This window comes from Papio anubis, chromosome 7 (assembly GCF_008728515.1).
Source record: "Papio anubis isolate 15944 chromosome 7, Panubis1.0, whole genome shotgun sequence".
NCBI classification, from domain to species: domain Eukaryota; kingdom Metazoa; phylum Chordata; class Mammalia; order Primates; family Cercopithecidae; genus Papio; species Papio anubis.
In genome coordinates this window covers 87,617,873-87,638,341 of record NC_044982.1, presented here as the reverse complement: position 1 = coordinate 87,638,341, position 20,469 = coordinate 87,617,873, and the positions used below count along the sequence as shown (strand labels likewise).

At 41.7% G+C, this 20,469-nt stretch overlaps 1 protein-coding gene across 1 annotated transcript; it reads right to left on the bottom strand.

The window, feature by feature from the left end:
- Positions 1-2,393: 2,393 nt before the first annotated feature.
- SNRPA1 (small nuclear ribonucleoprotein polypeptide A') lies at positions 2,394-15,928 on the bottom strand. Its single transcript, XM_009211005.1, has 9 exons — positions 15,748-15,928; positions 13,268-13,415; positions 12,206-12,284; positions 8,142-8,188; positions 7,770-7,872; positions 7,080-7,159; positions 6,592-6,667; positions 5,836-5,929; positions 2,394-2,666 (listed from the first exon to the last, which is right to left on the bottom strand). Exons 1-9 carry the CDS (start codon positions 15,827-15,829, stop codon positions 2,608-2,610), a joined length of 768 nt encoding a protein of 255 aa, XP_009209269.1. The 5' UTR covers positions 15,830-15,928; the 3' UTR covers positions 2,394-2,607.
- Between the last annotated feature and the right edge of the window lie 4,541 nt (positions 15,929-20,469).

Sequence of the window (20,469 nt, the reverse complement as noted above, 5' to 3'; positions counted from 1 at the left end):
GACTTGAGAGCTTCAAGAATGTTGCAGTGGGCCAGGAATGGTGGCTTTTGCCTATAATCCTATTGCACTTCAGGAGGCTCAGGCGGGAGGATCCCTTGAGGCCAGGAGTTCAAGACCAGCCGGGGCAACACAGCAAGATCCCATCTCTACAAAAAAATTTGGCCAGGCACAGTGGCTCATGCCTGTAATCCCAGTACTTTGGGAGGCCGAGGTGTGTGGATCACCTGAGGTCAGGAGTTCAAGACCAGTCTGGCTAACGTGGCAAAACCCTGCCTCTACTAAAAATACAAAAATTAGGCCGGGCGCGGTGGCTCAAGCCTGTAATCCCAGCACTTTGGGAGGCCGAGACGGGTGGATCACAATGTCAGGAGATCGAGACCATCCTGGCTAACCCGGTGAAACCCCGTCTCTACTAAAAAATACAAAAAACTAGCCGGGCGAGGTGGCGGACGCCTGTAATCCCAGCTACTCGGAGGCTGAGGCAGGAGAATGGCGTAAACCCGGGAGGCGGAGCTTGTAGTGAGCTGAGATCCGGCCACAGCACTCCAGCCTGGGCGATAGAGCGAGACTCCGTCTCAAAAAAAAAAAAAAAAAAACAAAAATTAGCCAGGTGTGGTGGCGGGCGCCTGTAATCCCAGCTACTAGGGAGGCTGAGGGAGGAGAATCGCTTGAACCTAGGAAGTGGAGGTTGCAGTAAGCTGAGATTGCACCACTGCACTCCAGCCAGGGTGAAAAAACAACAACCCCACAAAACTTAGTTATGGAAGAAGATCCTAAATTGCAAAGATTTGTTGTTGCTGGCTTTCAATCCATGTCAATGAATTAAGTCAACACGCACAGTATAAAAATGCCAAAATGTTGCATCTGGTTAAATTAAGGGAATGTTTGCTTTATTTGCCTTGTTTAGCTACCCTATCCTGTAATGTCTGTAATCACAAAGATGGAATAAACTGTAACATTTTAGGTTCTATCATTTGAAAAAGGCAACAATCCTTTTCACTCAGGACTTTGCAACATAAAACGGAAACCAGTATTAACTCATGAAAATAATGCACATTCTAAGCATATAGAAAACCAAAGTATCCTTGTAAACTATTGTGAACTAGTGTTGTATACGTATGTACATATAATGCATATATTCCACTAAAATCTAATAGATATTAAATTATTTGAATGCATGGATGATGGGCTTTTGTTTCAGTTCCTAGCACATTGATCTTATGGTCCTATTGATAGAAGTTACTCATCCTAGCCAGGCATTTGTTACCTTTATCCCTTTAATCAGGTGATCAGGTGTTATAACCTTACCTGGTTTGGCTTGTCTAGAACAGGAAAGGTATTTCAACAAACACTTTGCTCAATGTAATTGCTCAGGTATTATTTGCAGAAAGAGGACAAAGGTGGACAGTAACCAGGACTGCCACCTGTCACTAACTGTTGTAGGCTAAATGATTGGCCCTAATTTCTCATTCCTTCTCACAGCCATATCTTTGCTATGGCAAGGTGAAAGGAGTGTATTTCCCCATCATCCTTTGACTCTGTACTTGGCGAGGTGGCTTGCTTTGGTTAATAGTAAGTGGGCAGAAACAAGTGTGTCAGTTTTGAGTATACACAGGCCTTAAGAAGCTCCTAGTGTTTACTTCTTGTGCCTTTGCCGGGTGAGCTGGCTCATCGAGACCTGTAAAGAAACCAAGCCACCCCAGTTAATCCAGACCTACAGTGATAAGCAGAGTCAACTATAGAATAGTGTTGCTGATTAAAACCCCTGAGTTTTGTGGTGGATTGTTATACAGCATTATTGCAGCAATAGCTAACTGATGAAGTGCCAAGGTTTTCACAAAAGTATATGCAACAAGATGGGATTAAGACTATCATGGCTAAGGGAGATCAGAGAGATGGCAATCAAACAGTAGTGTTTTTCAAATATGAGTAACTTACGCCCCTTTCAACAACAAATGTTCTTGTAGACTCTCCATATGACCTTTATGTTAACTATGTACATATATAAAACTAGAGGCTGGGTAGGTGGTTTAGGCCTGTACTCCCAGCACTTTGGGAGGCCAAGGCGGGAGGATCACCTGAAGCCAGAGTTGGAGACCAGCCGGGGGGGGGCGGGGGACAAAAAACGTAGCCAGGCTTGGTGGGACACACCAATTTCAAAAATTGAATCATTTCAGTTGTCATATCAGAAGCCGGAGCGAGAGGTAAGTCTGCATTAACAGAAGGGCTATGTGGGAGTAGAAAAGGTGGCCTTTCTGGCATGTGTCATGACACTGCAGAAGCTAGACTCTAATCCAGCCCAGGAAACCTACTGAGAAAATGCTGCCCTCCTGTGTTTCCAATTTAAACATGTCCTTAGCCCTCACTGCAAATGCACCGTGATGACACACAACTTGGCAGCACAGTGAGTGGAGTTTATTTTTATAATTTGTAGAAAATTGACATTTAGATTTCAAAACTTATATTACAAAATTATCAGCAGCAGTCTTAAGCATTTCAACAATGCTGATAGATTTCACTTTGCTAACACAAACAAGGCTATTATACCATGTTCGAAAAGCAAGACTTGTTCCAAAAGGGTCTATTATTATACATCTGCGTCACTGCTCAGGACCCGTTTGTGACTGTGTCTTCTTCCATCTCTTCTTCACCATCATCAGTGGGCCCTAAAGAAAACCACACAAGCAAAAGTAGTAAAGTAGTATCAATTTTAGAGACTCTATTCCCTTAGCATGTGAGTGTTCGTTCTGTGGCCACTGTTTGTTAGGCACTGAAGTAGGTCCAGAAAGATCAAAAGCAGCCCCTGCCTTTGAGGAACTTATCGTCCAGGGACAGTCCAGTCTGTCTTTGGCAGGTACTGGAAGGGATGGTCAATTTCAAGGAAAGGGGTCACAAAGGTTTCAAAATTGTTGCCTCCCATTGTAGTTGATGATAATTCATTTTTGGTGAAGGTAAAGTCTATACTCATGTGCTTTTCATGGCACTACTATAGGCAAAAAAACCAGAAATACTCAAAAACATTTGGGCACCTACTACATGCCAAATACTGGCAACAGTTCAATGACTTTATTGTCTCTAAATTATGGAAATATGGCAACAATTACCAAAAAATGTTATTCGTTCAACAATTTATGGCAGATATTTTGGTCAATGTATTCCAGAGGAAAAAGTTGTAACTCCTTCAATTGTTTGGGAAAATTACTCAATAATGTCTCACTTAACATCAGTCAGCTGAATTCTTGTATTGGTTTCACCATTCCATCCATTGCAATATGGTATTTTGATTGAGGGCATGCAGAAAATCTGGCCACACAGGCATATAGTTAGAAAAGGGAGGAAGATTTTAATGGCCTATGCAGATAATGATGGATGTTCTTTTTAGATACCATGGTAAAACTTGACAAATGGTAGCTTCCTAAAGGTTAGATGGCAGTATAAAAGTCTGAAACCTTATCAATGAACTTTTCATACTCTTACTTGGTTTATCTTGTACTCTGAACAAATCTTTTACCCATACATGATTTTGTATCATTTGGAAAACAGTGGTTCACCGAGTTTTGCAGATCTTTCAAACGTTGAGCCATGTAATTACACAACATCAAAAATGTCACACCCATTAATTCACATGCATTAACATTACTATTGAGTTCCCCAGAAAAGTCTTGAGGTACTGGGAAGGTTATGGCAGTGGACACAAGTTTTCTAAATTTTAATTTTTGCTTCAAATCTTGAATTTTCAATTGTTTTCCTTGAAGTGACAGGCTCACTTCATCATGTTTGAGAAGACAAGTAGCTGCCTCTCAACTGAAACGACTGCACTAGTGCATGGAGATAACCACCTAACTCAAGTATGCAGACATGTGCATCCCCTTTCTGTCACCCAGAATATCAAAGAGACGTGTGCTCGAGGAGTGAGATTTAATCATCTTTACTGCTGCATCCAGGACACTCTTAAGTGAAACTGGTATGCACACTATTGGGAGTGCAGAATAGGGAAGAATATAACAACTATTATTTAGGCTGCTGCCTTGACTCCTACTGTGCCAGCAGTTCTACCCACTATTGCTCCATCAGTGCAAATGTTCACACAAAAGCAAATAACTCCTTGGTGTTATTAGATAAAAACAGTCTTCGGCCACGCATGGTGGCTCACGCCTGTAATCCTAGCACTTTGTGAGGCCAAGGCGGGTGGATCATAAGGTCAGGAGATCGAGACCATCCTGGCTAACATGGTAAAACCTTGTCTCTACTAAAAAAAAAAAATACAAAAAATTAGCCGGGCGTGATGGCAGGCGCCTGTAGTCCCAGCTACTTGGGAGGCTGAGGCAGGAGAATTGTGTGAACCCATTCCTGCAGTGAGGTGAGATCGCACCACTGCACTACAGCTTGGGCGACAGAGCAAGACTCCATCTCAAAACAACAAAAACAACAACAACAAAACAGTCTTCACCTTAGACTCCCAGAAGCCCACAAACCATACAGTAGAGAATTACTGGTCTTAAAAAATGTCTTTTTGGCCAGGCACGGTGGCTCACGCCTGTAATCCCAGCACTTTGGGAGGCCGAGGCGGGCGGATCACAGGGTCAAGAGATCGAGACCATCCTGGCCAACATGGTGAAACCCTGTCTCGCCTAAAAATAAAAAAAAAATTAGCCGGGCACAGTAGTAGGCGCCTGTAATCCCAGCTACTTGGGAGGATGAGGTAGGAGAATCGCTTGAATCTGGAAGGCGGAGGTTAGAGTGAGCCGACATCACGCCATTGCACTCCAGCCTGGGCAAAAAGAGCGAAACTCCGTCTCAGAAAAAAAAAAAAAAATCTTTTTCATTTTTAGCTCCTAGCTGAAACATTATTTCCCTAGGAAACTTTCCCCAAGACAGCTCTAAGTAGAGGTCCCCAGTTACATTCATATCAAAACTTGTAAGATGTATTTCAGTGTTTTTTAATTTTATATCCCTAGTGCCCCACATGCTGCCTGGCATAAAGTAGGCATTCAAATGTTAGAACAGTTACCACTTATCAAAAACTTGCTAATGTTGAGCCCTGTGCTAAGTTCAGTTTCTTAGCCTCTCGGCAACCTTTTGAGGTTTGGTACTATTATTGTCTCAGATTTAAAGATGAGGAAAGACTTGAAGAAAGCTGTCCAAAGGCAGAGCTGGTGAAGCTAAGATTTGGGCCTCGGACTGCTTGGCTCTAGAGCCTGTGTTCCTAACTACTGAGCTATTATGCACACACACAAATATATACAGGTGAAAGTCCACATGGCTATCTCTAGTGTTCAGTTCACTCCATTGCTGAAGTAATGCTAGCTTCAACTTTAACATAAAACCCTCCCCAGTGCTATGACTTAACTTTCTTTATGAATTACTTTTTTTTTTTTTTTTTTTGGGGGATGGCGTTTCGCTCGTTGCTCAGGCTGGAGTGCAACGGTGTGATCTCGGCTCACCAACAACCTCCAACTCCCGGGTTCAAGCTATTCTCCTGCCTCAGCCTTCCGAGTAGCTGGGATTACAGGCATGCACCACCACACCGGGCTAATTTTGTATTTTTAGTAGAGACGGGGTTTCTCCATGTTGGTCAGGCTGGTCTCGAACTCCTGACCTCAGGTGATCTGCCTGCCTCAGCCTACCAAAGTGTTGGGATTACAGGGGTGAGCCACCGCGCCCAGCCCATCAAATACTTTATCTTCAAAGAGCATTTAAAGAGATTTCATATATTAGATTTGACCTAAGGAGGCACTATTCTAGCATTCTGGAGTCATGGCATCTAAATGGTTGTGAGAGTTACACTTTGAGTGTAACATTAATTTGAACGTACAAAGAACACCATTTGCTCACCCGATCTGCGTTCTCTGCCAGGGATCTGACCAGACTGCAGCAACCCCTTCAGCCTCTCCACTTCAGCCAGAGTTGAAGCATTTGCTATAGCATTCTGGAGGACAGACGGCAATGGAGATGGATGATTAACTTCAATCAAGTATCAACTACCCAGAAAACTAAGTATCAATCACCTACAGAAATTCACAGCAACTTCTCCATTTGGAATATTAAACACTTCGGTGTTGGGGGAAGAATGTTATTGGCCCACAAAAATAAAACTGGAAGCCAAAACAAATTTCTAAAATTGGTGAAGAGATGCAGGCCTTCTTATAAAAGAGTAAATAATCATGTCCTAAAATCATAGTTAAGTGAAGTAACTATTTGGAATTAAGTTACTGAATAATTTAAGGAGGCAATATTATAAAACTAGGGTCCCTACTGATCAGCCAAAAGGATTTGCCAGACAGCAAATCTTTGAAAGTAAAAATTAAGGCAAACACTGAGACAGCATACCAAGGTAACTAACTGTTCAAAGTGATAAATGCACCCTGGAAAATGAGAAAGACAAAGCTGCCTCCACATTAATTAGCTTGTGTAATTTTAAGTCTGATCAAATAATAACTTTATGCTAGTTTTTCCTTAAACAGAAATATTGTTATATGCTAATAACTGTGGGAAAAAAAATCTGCAATGTTCAGAACATGTTTATTATCCAACTTTGTGTTCTGAACCCATCTTAGCTTGTTCCAGTCAAGAAGCCTAACACATGATTACCTTGATTGCTTCTACATCCCCTGGAGATGGCCCACCTTTCTTTTTGTCAGTTGGCAAACCAGCACCTGGATTAAAACTTAAGAGGGGGAAGAACATAACTGTTAAACCTAGACCAACAGAAGTTGCTTCTCTTTTACTTTCAAAAGCTTTTGAAAGTAATTCAACCAGTGTAGTATCTTATCTTTGTTAACAAACTGATACAAGAACTCTCTCCTTCAGAAACACCATCCAGTTCATCTTCCTATATAGAAAATAGGATGTACATGGTATCACATTGAGACTGACTACTGAAATATTTGCTCTGCTAACCTGGTAGAAATTTGTTGTGATGTATGGACCATTGATGTACATGGACTATAAGCACTCAAATTTAATACCACATTAATATGTCAGAGTTTTTGGTTAATTTTGTAGGAGACGAACTGCCAGACAGATCAGATCATGTTTCTGAAGGTGAAGTAGAGTTAAGTTGGATATCCGTGTCTTACGTTTTGCTTCTCCTGGCAATATCCTTTGCAAGCTGTGCACCCCGTTTGCCCTTGAACATTTTCTCTGCTTCCTGACGCTCCTACAGCGACACCACACACAGAGTTAATGGAAATAGGAATACCACATGCATTTAGATGCATTCCTCAGAAGACATGGAAGCGAACTCTCCTACAATACTCCAGGCTGGTGAAAATACCAAAAAGCCAATTTCAAATTAAAAGAAGACACAGTGGTCTTCTTTCTTTGGCAAAGCTCCCTGAAGAAAGTTCACTCTCCTAGTTCCAAGGAGGGGATTCCAGGGAACTAAGAAGGCAATTAAATAATAAAATAATGAACTCCTAATAAAGGGAAAAACCTTCCTAACAAACAGAGCTGCACAAAAGTGGGTTACATTAAGTTCTCCACTAGGAATGTATCTAAGCAGACAATCCACTGTTAAGAGTGTTCACTGTGGCCTCAACATTTTGCAAACTTTGGAATGGCCAGCATTACATAAAAGAGCTTTAACTTAAAGTTCTATCATAAACTCTGCTATTAGAAAAAAATTTGACGTAACATTTCCCCCCCTACTTTCATTACAAACTAATGGTAAAATTTACTCATTTAGACAATTTTAATAATCAGTAATAAAAATATAAAGAAAAACACACAACTCTATAATGACTCACAAGCAACAGATTACTACTTACTTTTAGTTTCACTTTCTGGAAATCCAGTACTCTGACTTGCGGAACTTTATAAATCACATACAATCTGTAATGCTTCTTATTGGTTACCGGATTTCTTAGAATACTACAAGAAAAAAAGTAACACAATGGCAAACTTGTTCATGGCACAGCACTCAAAAGGTGTTTGAATAGTCTAAGGAACCTATAAATCAAGGGAACATTCACAATTCTTCACATTTCAACATTGTAACAATTTACCATTAAGGAAATATATTCAATACTTCTTTGTAAAAGGCACTTTTAATTAACTGATTACATTAAGGTCAAGGCTGGTAAAAGTAATGTTATTTTAAAGGACTTCATTCATTTTGTCACAATATGTAATTCCCATACCTTAGGTAAGTCAGTGATTTGAGAGATGCCAGAGGGTCCAGATCACCCTGTAAAGTAATGGCCACAGGTAAGAACACGAATACTACATGCTATTTTGAGATTTGGAAAGGGAGAGTGCTTTTGAAGCAAGTTGTCTTTTATTTATTTACTTAACTTTTACTCTCTAGCACCAAGCCCAATACTAGCACATCACCAATGTTTAAATAATTTCTTTCTTTTCTTTTTTTTGAGACGGAGTCTTGGTCTATCGCCCAGGCTGGAGTGCAGTGGCACAATTTTGGCTCACTGCAAGCTCTGCCTCCCGGGTTCACACCATTCTCCTGCCTCAGCCCCCTGAGTAGCTGGGACTACAGGAGCCTGCCACCACGCCCGGCTAATTTTGTTTTGTATTTTTAGTAGAGACGGGTGTCATGCATGGAGAGACCACCAAACAGGCTTTGTGTGAGCAATAAAGCTTTTTAATCACCTGGGTGCAGGCGGGCTGAGTCTGAAAAGAGAGTCAGCAAAGGGAGATAAAGGTGGGGCCGTTTTATAGGATTTGGGTAGGTAAAGGAAAATTACAGTCAAAGGGGGGTTGTTTCTGGCGGGCAGGAGTAGGGGTCACAAGGTGCTCAGTAGGGGAGCTTTTTGAGCCAGGATGAGCCAGGAAAAGGAATTTCACAAGATAATGTCATCGCTTAAGGCAAGGACCGGCCATTTTCACTTCTTTTGTGGTGGAATGTCATCAGTTAAGACGGGGCAGGGCATTTGCACTTCTTTTGTGATTCTTCAGTTACTTCAGGCCATCTGGGTGTCTATGTGCAAGTCACAGGGGATGCGATGGCTTGGCTTGGGCTCAGAGGTCTGACAAGGGGATTTCACTATGTTAGCCAGGATGGTCTCGATCTCCTGACCTGGTGATCTGCCCGCCTTGGCCTCCCAAAGTGCTGGGATTACAGGCGTGAACCACCAGGCCCGGCCGGGGGCCTCACTCTTAATAGAAATCATGTCCCAACACGGCCCTGCCCTGAAGAGAAACTTCTGGAACAGACGCAAATTGGGTAGATGGCCGGGGAGGGGTGTGTGTGTGCAAGAGTCACAATGAGAAAAAAATACAGATAAAAACAGGGAGAGCAGAGCCAGAAATTCTCAAAAAGCAAGCTGGCATCTTCAAATAAGTCACAAAAACCACCAGAGGGAGCTCTAGAGCTTGATACTGTTTTACCCCCACTGAAGATGATCCAAAAAGGAATAAAGAACAAAGTGGTAACATTTGTTACATACATAGTGTAAAACATAATGGTGATGTAGTGATGGGTTTCAAAAAAGAATAAATATGTAACAAGCTGAAGGGTGCTGAAGTGTTGAAGGTCACTGTACTGTATTGTTTAGGAGGGTAAAGGTGTCAAAGTTTAAAATTAAATGTTGAAGGTCACAGTATAGTGATCTTAACATTTAATTTTAAACTTTTATAAATATGTATGTTTTAATTTCTAGGATGCTAACTCAAGACTGAAAGAGAGTAAACATTTCTAAACCATTAGAAGCAAAAATGGAATGACAGAAGGAGAGCATGTACAATAAAGGAGAGAAAAAGGATTGAAGAATGGATGGTACAAACAGAAAGCCCCAGAACAGAAGACAAACTGGAACACATCAGTAATTACATTAAATGTAAACAGACTAAATATAAATAATTCACTTAAAAGAGCTTTCAGACTGGATTGTAAAAAATTCTAATCAGAGCCGGGCGCGGTGGCTCACGCCTATAATCCCAGCACTCTGGGAGGCCGAGGTGGGTGGATCACAAGGTCAGGAGTTCAAGACCAGCCTGACCAACATGGTGAAACTCTGTCTCTACTAAAAAAAAAAAAAATACAAAAATTAGCCAGATGTGATGGTGTCCACCTGTAATCCCAGCTACTTGGGAGGCTGAGGCAGCAGGAGAATCTCTTGAACCCGGGAGGCAGAGGTTGCAGTGAGCCGAGATCTCACCACTGCGCTCCAGCCACTCCGTCTCAAAAAAAAAAAAAAAAAAAAAATTCCAACCATACAGTTTTCAACAGATAAATCTAAAATACAAGAGGTACAGAAAAGTCGAAAGTGAATTTTGGATGGAAAAAGATTTATCATGCATATAACTAACCAAAAGAAAGATTGTTTTGGTATATCAGGTAAAAGAAACCTCAAAGTAAACAGCATTAATAGAGACAGAGGGTCACAACATAATAAAAAGGTTCCGTTCACCAGAAAGATATGAGTAATTCAAAATTTGCATGTATCAAATAAGGCAACTTCAAAATATACAAAACTAAAATTGACAGAACTTCAGGGATAGTCAAATCCACTACCATGCTGTGAGATTCTACCTCTCTCAGTAAGTGATAAGCCCAATGGTCTTCATTTTTGCAAAGAGCTTTAAATACAACTATAATTTCTCTAACAGCACCTATTGTGAGACACACTGCCTATAAATATATATTTCTGGTTGAATACTTCACACACTTTAGAAAGGACATGGCCATGGACCAGTGCTTTCTTACATTTGTAGTCAAGCATCTCTTTGAGAATCTGAAGGATGCTATGGACCTTGTCCACAAGGAAAGGAACAAAGTTCATTCTCAACAATCAGGAAAATACGGGAGGAAGGTTAGGTCACAAAATTAAGTTATGCGTTTTTTTTTGTTTTTTTTGGTTTTTTTTTGAGATGGGGTCTCGCACTATTGCCCAGACTGGAGTGCAGAGGCATGATCATGGCTCACTGCAGCCTCGACTGACTGCTAGGGCTCAAGTGATCCTCCCACTTCAGCCTCTAGAATACTTGGGACCACAGATGCACGCTACCACATCTGGGTTTTTTTTTTTTTTTTTTTTGAGATGGAGTCTCAGTCTTCGCCTAGGCAGGAGTGCAGTGGCATGATCTTGGCTCATTGCAACCTCTGCCCCCTGGGTTCAAGCAATTCTCCTGTCTCAGCCTCCCGAGAAGCTGGGATTACAGGTGTCCACCACCACACCTGGCTAATTTTTGTATTTTTAGTAGAGACAGGGTTTCACCATATTGCCCAGGCTGGTCTCGAACTCCTCACCTTGTGATCTGCCTGCCTCGGCCTCCCAAAGTGCTGGGATTACAGGCATGAGCTACTGTGCCTGGTCTTTTTTTTTTTTAAATTACTTATAGAGAGAGACGAGGTCTCACTATGTTGCCCAGGCTGGTCTAGAACTCCTGGGCTCAAATGATCCTCCCACCTTGGCCTCCCAAAGTGCTTGGATTACAGGCATGAGCTATGGCACCTGGCCTACAATATAAATTTAAGCATCCAGTGTTTAAGTGAATAATTTAGGTTACAAAACAATATACAGTATTTCAATTATGTTAAAAATTGGATACACAGAGCAGAAATTTAAAAAGCATAAAAACAGTTCCAAGTGGACTGTTCATCTAATGTGAAGAGTAAAACAAGGTTTTTAGACTAGAACTGTTCAACAAGATTTAATGCACATCAGATATGTAATCTAAAATTTTCTAGTAGCCATGTTAAAATAAATAGGTGAAACTAATTTTAATAATATGCCATTTAACCTATTACCAAAACATTACCATTTCAACATTGATATAAAATTACTGAGATAGTTTACTTTTTTTTTTTTTGCACTTAAGTCTTTGAAATCCAGTGTGTATTTTATAGTTCTAGCACATCTTAATTATGAGTAGCCACCTGTAGTTACTGGTACTATATTGGACACTGCAATTCTAGAAAACAACATAGGAGTTTACAACCCTGGAATAGAGGAAGCTTAAACATCAAAAGGGCTACAATAAAGAAAAAGATTGATACATTGGACTGCACCTAAATTAGGAAATTCTCTAACAGGACATCCTAAGTCAAAGTGCAAGTAAGAGTAGGAAAATATTTGCAACATACAGCTGCAGAACCTAAAAGGCCCAGATCCTGAATTAAGAAAAAGACAAGCGGATACTGAGATCATTTTCTATGAGACTTTCTAGATTTTGTAAATTTTCTGTAGGAAGCACATAGTACCTTTAACCCCACCCACCAAATACATTTTCCTTCTGTGCAACTTACCAGTTCCACGAGACTATTATTGGTGAGAATGAGTTCTGTCAGACAGGGCAGAGCCTGATCAAGTCCCTCACCTATACGGCTAAAATAAAAAGAGAGTCTTAGTAAAAGTGAAAATTAAATAAGCTCACAATTTTAATTACCTCCTTGCTCAGAGGATCTCAGAGAGACACTTACAGATCCTTCTTCCAACACCCTGACAAAGAGGAAACAAAGCAAAAAGAACCCTTTTCTGAAGCCACAGCGTCAGCGACAGAAGTGGGATTTTAGAACCCCTGCCTATGGGACACTGCCTGGGGCTAATTCTACTGTCACACTGTCTAGTGGAACCTGAGAAAAGGTGCAGCTCCTGGGTGGCACAAACTACTTAACTCACTTCATGATTTTTTTGTGCAGGCAGTGCAGAAATACAAATAATTCTGCATTCACAGCTCAGGTACAAGACACAACAACTATACTATAGGGGAATGGTTAACCTATGAGATATATTTCTATCTGAAGGAAATCCCACTCACTATCCAGTACCTTTAAAGACATTATCTACACACCAAGTGCTTTTTTTCCAATAAAGTTTACACAGAGCTGATGAAGACAGGATCAAAAAAGATCTCAATTTCAATAAGTAACAGTCTAGAAATCAGTTGCAGTTAAAAAAAAAATAGCAGAGACTCTCAGTCAAAAGTATAATTGCTACCTTTATATATGCCTTTACTCTGACCCCTTTGATAACTGTTCTAGAAGTCAAACTGTATACAAAGCAATATGCTCTTAATTAGAAACTTACCATGAAAATAAAAATACATGACTTCCGAACAGACACAAAACTAGACTAAAGCCAGGTTAATCTCTGGATCTCTATAGGAAAAGTGAAGTTCATTTCTCATTTTAAGAAAAAACATGTATTGAACGTGGCTTCCATTATGGAAAAAATATTTTTTAAAAATATAAAAATTAAATTAAAAAAACCATGTAGGTTTAACCGGTAGTAGGTGCTACAACTTCTTCAGGGAACACTGCAACATTTACCCTAGGGGGAAATAATTACTTTCCCCTATAGGCACTTACCATATTCTGTTGTTGTTCACTAACAATGTTTTCAATCTTCTCAACAAAGGAAAACCATCCAGTTTCCTGATCTCATTGTCAGAAAAATCAATAGCATCAAACTGGTCTAATGTAGCACCTAGATTTTCAATGACGGGAATTTTATACCCTGTAAAATGGAGGAAAAAAAACACACAAGAGGTATTAATATAACTAAACAGCCCCTTAAAACATTAGCAGTATTTCATAGTATCTGATTCCAGGCTTTGATTTATTCAGGAAGCATTACCTAGCACCTATGCCATGTCATACATGCCTTGCCACTGTACAAGATACTAGAGAGAAAATGCTGAACGAGTCTCAAGTACCCAGTGCCATGAAGCTTACAATCTAATGACAACAAGGACAAGAACAATAATAATGGGTGATATAGGTAGCTAACATTTATAAGAACATTTACAAGGTGCCTCACACTGTTCTAAGTCATTTGGGCTAGTTAAGAGGAATCCGCACAACAGGAATTTACACTTTGAGCTGCTTAGTCTCAGCGCCCAAACAGCGTTCAAACATTGTGGATAACAGTTCTCCACTCTTGCATCTCCACGGGCCAGATTCTTAGAACCCATCAGAACAGCCTCAAGATATGACAGTTCTCCCTCCCCTCCCCCAGCTACAATTTAGAGTTGAAGAACTCAATGGTTTACATAGAGTAATAAACCTGTGAACACTCAAATGTTAATTTGTCCAATTTGAGCATAATTACTGTGTTAGGCACTATAAGAAAAGAAAGAAGCAAGGTCTACTAAAAAAGAATTCACCCAAAGTTAAAGGACACAATTCAGAGCTATACTACACGTATTGCATCAAAATACGTATTCTCAATATTGCACGTACTCCATAAAGAGAAATGGCAGAGATCATCAAAAGTGGTGAGTTGGGCCGGGCGCAATGGCTCAAGCCTGTAATCCCAGCACTTTGGGAGACCGCGGCGGACGGATCACCTGAGGTCGGGAGTTCGAGACCACCCTGACCAACATGGAGAAACCCTGTCTTTACTAAAAATACAAAATTAGCCGGGCGTGATGGCGCAGGCCTGTAATCCCAGCTACTCGGGAGGTTGAGGCAGGAGAATCGCTTGAACCCGGGAGGCAGAGGTTGCAGAGAGCTGACATCGCACCATTGCACTCTAGCCTGGGCAACAACAGCGAAACTCCATCTCAAAAAAAAAAAAAAAAAGTGGTGAGTTGCTCTTGAACTGAATCTTTCTCTAACAAACTTAATTTCAACAAAATAAAAATACTGGGGGTCGAGCGCAGTGGTTCACGTCTTAATCCCAGCACTCTGGGAGGCCGGCGGAGGCGGATCACCTGAGGTCAGGAATTCGAGACTAGCCTGACCAACATGGCGAAACCCCGTCTCTACTAAAAATACAAAAATCAGCCAGGCGTGGTGGCTCACGCCTGTAATCCCAACAACTCGGGAGGCTTGAGGCACAGGAATCACTTGAACCGGGGAGGTGGAGGTTGCAGTGAGGCGAGACCACACCACTGCACGCCAGCTGGGGTGAAAGAGCGAGACTCCATCACATCACAACACAACACAACACAACGGGATTTCCCAAAGGTCAGCAAGAAATCTAAGCAGAACACAACACACAACACAACACAACGGGATTTCCCAAAGGTCAGCAAGAAATCTAAGCACATCCCGCAGCGATGCTGCTCCGAAGCCATAGGTCCCCGTGGGAACAAATCTCAGGCTACGGCTGCATGGTCTTATCCCCAGAGAAGTTGCTCTTCACATCCTTTTTAAAGTCGTCTCCTGAAATGCCAACTAGCTAGCTGCCCTCCCAATATCTTACCAAGTCTTCCTAAGATTGAAATAGTACAGGAATCTGAATAATTGCGAGCGCTTCCACAACTTACACACAGCACAGGGCGGTGCAAACCTGGGTCACACAGTTCAATTTTTAAAACGTCTTCATAAAGGGGAAACGCCAGACAAAGCTACTAAGTAGAAAATACTGGGGAAAACAATCGCTGTTGTTCGGGGACTTGGTTTCCTCCCTCACATTAGGAACAACGAACACATATCCCATCTACGCTCAAAATATCTTCTGGCGGCAAGTATTAAGAACCAATCACTCGCCCTGCACTAGCGTTACAACCATTAACGAGCCGCTCTTCCGGGCCCTCAAACAGAGCCAACTGCGAAACAGCCAAGCAAGGCCTGAGAGCCCCACGAGTATGCACCAGGAAGTAATGAAGTCACTCGTGCCTGTCAAGAGGCACAGCGGTAACAGAAGGCTCCCAAGAGCCTAACGGGATGCGCATTTGGCAACAACGGCAAGAATCAGGCCCCGCGTTCCCTGCGCAGCCCGGTCGGAGCCCAGACAACCGGCCCGCGGGCCAAGCTCCGGCCTTCGGTGCACGCGGCAGAGCGCGGATAATAAGGCGACGCGGTGCCGCCCGGGGACTGGCCGCCCACGCCCTCGGACTCACCTCGGAGGTCCAGCTCCCGGTCGCGCACCGCGTTGGTGTACTGCGCCGCCTGCTCGATCAGCTCCGCCGTCAGCTTGACCATCCTGCTGCCTCCTGTCTCCTCGCGCCGTGGAAAGCCCGTGGCCTCCCGCCAGCGAGACGTCCCAGCGTGCCCCGCGCCCCACCGCCAGGCAGCACCAATCGCAGCCGCCGAGTGCGCGCGCAGCTCGCCCGCCAGGCCGAAGCAATCGAAGAGCCACGCCTCCGGGGTCGTTCTTGCCGGAAGTCTTGCCGCGCGCGGAGGGGCTGTGTCTGGTTCTGGGTTCTTTCCTGGGGTGTGTTTGGAGTCTGGAGAACCTATGATTGCAGACGTTGGTGTTTAAAAGTTAAGGCGAATGTGGAAACATCCGAGGGGAACTTTTTCATGCATTAGCGCACCTTGAGGTGGGACGGGAAGCTGTGACTGCTCTCCCTCCACCAGCCGGCGCGGGGACCCGTGGGATTCAGCGAAGGGTCCAGGAGTTCAGGTACCCGTCCTGGGCCTGGGCCTTGGCTCCGGGTTACACTGTGAGATCCCGGGCTAGGTGGCCCGCCTGGAGCAGGTCGCCGGGACAACCCCACAGCTCCGCAAGTCCAACCTGGCCTAGGGCACGGTAGGGTTTGCGGTTAAGCTTGTGGCCTTTAGACTTCTGAATATTCATATGAAGTATGATATACAGAAAAGTGTGCATATGAGGAATTTACAGCGTGATTAATGACCAGAGTGAACACAACTGCTTAGCCGACACCGAGATCCAAAAAACCACTATTCTCAAAGCCTTCCTCTTTCCCAAAGGCAACCGCGAACTCAACACTACAGATTCGTTTTGCTTGCTTTTGATATAAATAGAATCATGCAGTATGCTTTTTTTGGCCTAGTTTTTTTGAGTCTATATTATGTCTGGAGTCCATCCAGGTTGCCTACAGAGATGGTTTGTTTGCTTTCGCTGCTGAAGAGAGTTCCATTGTATATATTATACCATAAATTACTTATTCTGCTGTTGATGTACATCAAAGTTGTTTTCTGTTTAGGGCTATTCTGAGTAATGCTGCTATGAATTTTCTGGTACGTGGATCTGATGCACATTTGCATGAGTTTTTCCTGGAGTGGAATTGCTGGGACATAGGGTATGATATCTATCATCAATAAGTAATGTCCAACAGTTATACTAAGAGGCTGAAATAATATATACACTCCAGCGGTGTGTAAGGGTTTTCATGGCTTCCAGCTTCAGCCTTGTTTGCATTTTAAGTCTATAACTTTAGCTATTCTGATGGGTGTGTGGTGGTATTGCACTACTGCTTTGCTTTGCTTTTCTCTAATAACTAATGAAGCTGAGAACTTTCTCATGTGTATGGTGCCCATTCTGATAGCTTCCTTTGTTAAGTGTTCTTTCGAGTCCTTGGCTCATTTTTTTCCTTATGGAGTTGTCTGCCTTTTTTCTTATTGATTCTTGGAATTTCTTTATATATTAGGGATATGAACACACTCTGTGGCTTGTCTTTTCACTCTTTATGGTGGTGTTTGATGATTAGAATTTTTTTTTTTTTTTTTTTTTTTTAAAGACAGGGTCTCGCTTTGTCACCTAGGCCAGAGTGCAGTGGTGCCATCAGGACTCACTACAGCCATGACCTCTCAGGTTCAAGAGATCCTCCCCCTCAGCCTCCCAAATAGCCGGGACTATATGCACAGGCCAAGAGGCCTGGCTAACTTTTGTATTTTTTGTAGAGACGAGGTTTTGACATGTGGCCCAGGCTGGTCTCCAACTCCTAAGCTCAAGTGACCCACTTGCCTCAGACTCTCACAGTGCTGGGATTACAGGTGTGAGCCACCATGCCTGAGAAGTTTCCAATTTTTATGTAGTTCAATTATTTACTTTAGGTTAGTGGATTGGTTGTGTGTGCATGTGCATGTACCTTAAGAAATCTTCCCTTACCCCCATCATATTTTCCTATGTGATCTACTAGACAATTGTTTTGCCTTTCACATTTAGTTCTACAATCCACCTGGAGATGATTCTCCTTGAACTTTTATTGAAGTATGATATACATAAAGAAGAGTGAAAACTGAACACACCCAAGCAACTAGCATCCTCATAAGAACAGGACATCGCCACATTCCAGAAGCCCCCCCCTCCTGTCTTCATCTAGTCACCACCCTTGCCCCAAGGGTAACCATTATCCTGACATCTTGTATAGATTTGCTTTGCCTAGTTTTGTATTTATGCAAATGAGGTACTTTACATATTTTTTGCTTAACATTATGTTTGTGTGTAGATGTAGTTCATTTATTCTCACTGTAATATAGTATTTAATTGTGGATGTTTCACAATTTACTTACCCATTCTGCTGTTGATGAACATTTGGGTAATTTTCACTCTGGAGCTTTTATATTATAAATAGTGTACCTACAAACACAATAATATATCTTTATGTGAACGCATATACTGATATATACCCAGGGATGGAATTACTGGGTCACAGGGTTTACTTGTGTTCAGCTTAAGTAGGACATAGTTTTCCAAAGTCGTTGTACCAACTTAAACTCCTTGCTAACGTTTAGTATTGTCTGTCTTTTTAATCTTAGCCATTCTGGTAGATAGGTAATGGTATGAAATTGTGGTTTTAACTGTATTTCCCTAATTACTAACATAGTTGAGAACTTTAAAAAATATATTTATGTTCATCTGGATAACCTCTTTAATGAAGTGTCTGCTTAGGTGTTTTGCCCATTTTTCTACTGGGCTTTTTTCTTTAAATGATTTGTAGGAGCTCTTTATATTGTTTCAATAGGAATCCTTGTGAGCTATGTCTGTAGTGAATGTTTTCTCCCTGTGGCTTGTGTTTTCACTCTCTTAATGGTATCTTTTGATGAACAGAAGTTCTTCATTTTAATACAGTCTGATTTATTAATCTTTCCCTAGTTAATGGTTTTCAAGTATGCTTTGAGAAACTTTTGCCTACTCCAAAATTATGAATATTTTCTTCTAAAAGCTTTATTCTTCCACCTTTTGCATTTAGATCTGCAGTCTCTCTAGCATAGATTTTTGTGTATAGTCTAATATAGGGAAGAAGATATATTTTTCCCCATATGGATACTTGGTTGACCCAGCACCATTTATTGAAAAGACCATCTTTTCCCCCACTGCTCTGCAGAGCAACTCTTTTCAAAAATCAAGTGTCCAAATATGTGAGGGCCTGCTTCTGAACTAGCTCTTCTGTTCCATGGGTTTAGTCAGCCATCCTTGCAGAATACAAGCTTTAGAAAAAGACTTACTATTTGTCCCTCAAAAAAAGCTCCCATTTTTTTTCTCAGATTATCTAGTAGTTATCTGGTTATTCTAATCCTTTGCATGTGAACATAAAGTATAGATATGTCTTGTATCTGAAAAGGCACCCATGATTTGACTTGTATTGTGTTGGATCTGTAGATGAATTTGGAGAGAACATCATTACCATATTAAGTATTCCAATCAATGGGCATGTTACAACCCTATATTTATTGAGGTACTCTTTAATTTCAGTAGCCTCTTACAGATTTTGTGTCTAGGCCTTGTATATCCTTTACTAGATTGTGTAGATATTTGACAGATTGTCTAGATGTTTGATAGTTTTTGATGCTACTGTAAATAGTATCTTTTGTTTAAAAACTCCATTTTCTAATCATTAGTTTCAACATATTTAAATACAGTAGATGTTTGTATATTGGTGTTACATCCAGTGATCTTGTGAAATTTACTTATTAATCATAATAGTTTTATCTGTAACCATTCTTATGGCTTTTCTACATACATAACCATGCTATTTGAGAATAATGATAGTTGGCCGGGTGTGGTGGCTCATGCCTGTAATCCCAGCACTTTGGGAGGCTGAGATGGGTGGATCACCTGAGGTCAGGAGTTCGAGACCAGCCTGGCCAACATGGTGAAACCCTGCCTCTACTAAAAATACAAAAATTAGCTAGGTGTGGTGGCACGTACCTGTAATCCCAGCTACTTGGGAGGCTGAGGCATGAAAATCACTTGAACCAGGGAGGTGGAGGTTGCAGTGAGCGGAGATCATGCCACTGCACTCCAGCTCTGGGCAACAGAGTGAGACTCGGTCTTAAAAAAAAAAAAAAAAAAGAATAATAATGATAGTTTTATTTCGTCCTTTCCAATTATTATACTGGTTATTTTTTTCCTTGTTACACTGGCTGGGATCTTTAGGAGAATGTTGAACAGTAGTGGTAGTAAATATGCTTTGGCAGGCATCACTTCATAGCCAAGAAACTCTAACCAATGATCGTTAACATCACCCATAATGGAACAGATCATGTACTCCCTGCTAGAATGCAGTGAGAACACAGAATGCGACTGTGAGATTCCTGTCAAAGATGCATGACTTGACTTAAAACGTGAGGAAACCTCAGACAAGCGCGCACTGAAGGACAACCTACAAATAACTGGCCTATAGTCTTTAAAAGGTTCCAGATCATGAGGCAAGGAAAGACTGAGGAACTGTTCCAGATGGAAGAACATTAAAGAGACATGATGACTAAGTGAAAAGTGTGATTCTAAACCAGATCGTTTTGCTAAGAACTTTATTGGGACAACTGGCAGAACTAGAATTCAGTCAGAGGTTTAGATGGTAATAACATATCAATATTAATTTCCTGATTCTGATGGCTGTGCAGGAGAATGTCATTGATTCTAGGAAATACCC

Bases quoted from the DNA above. Each gene is read 5' to 3' on its own strand.
- SNRPA1 (XM_009211005.1), bottom strand. From the start codon at position 15,829: ATGGTCAAGCTGACGGCGGAGCTGATCGAGCAGGCGGCGCAGTACACC. The intron at 13,416-15,747 runs GTGAGTCCGAGG...TCCATTTTACAG, and splicing joins CCGGGAGCTGGACCTCCGAG to GGTATAAAATTCCCGTCATT. The intron at 7,160-7,769 runs GTAAGTAGTAAT...GTGTCGCTGTAG, and splicing joins TCCAGAAAGTGAAACTAAAA to GAGCGTCAGGAAGCAGAGAA.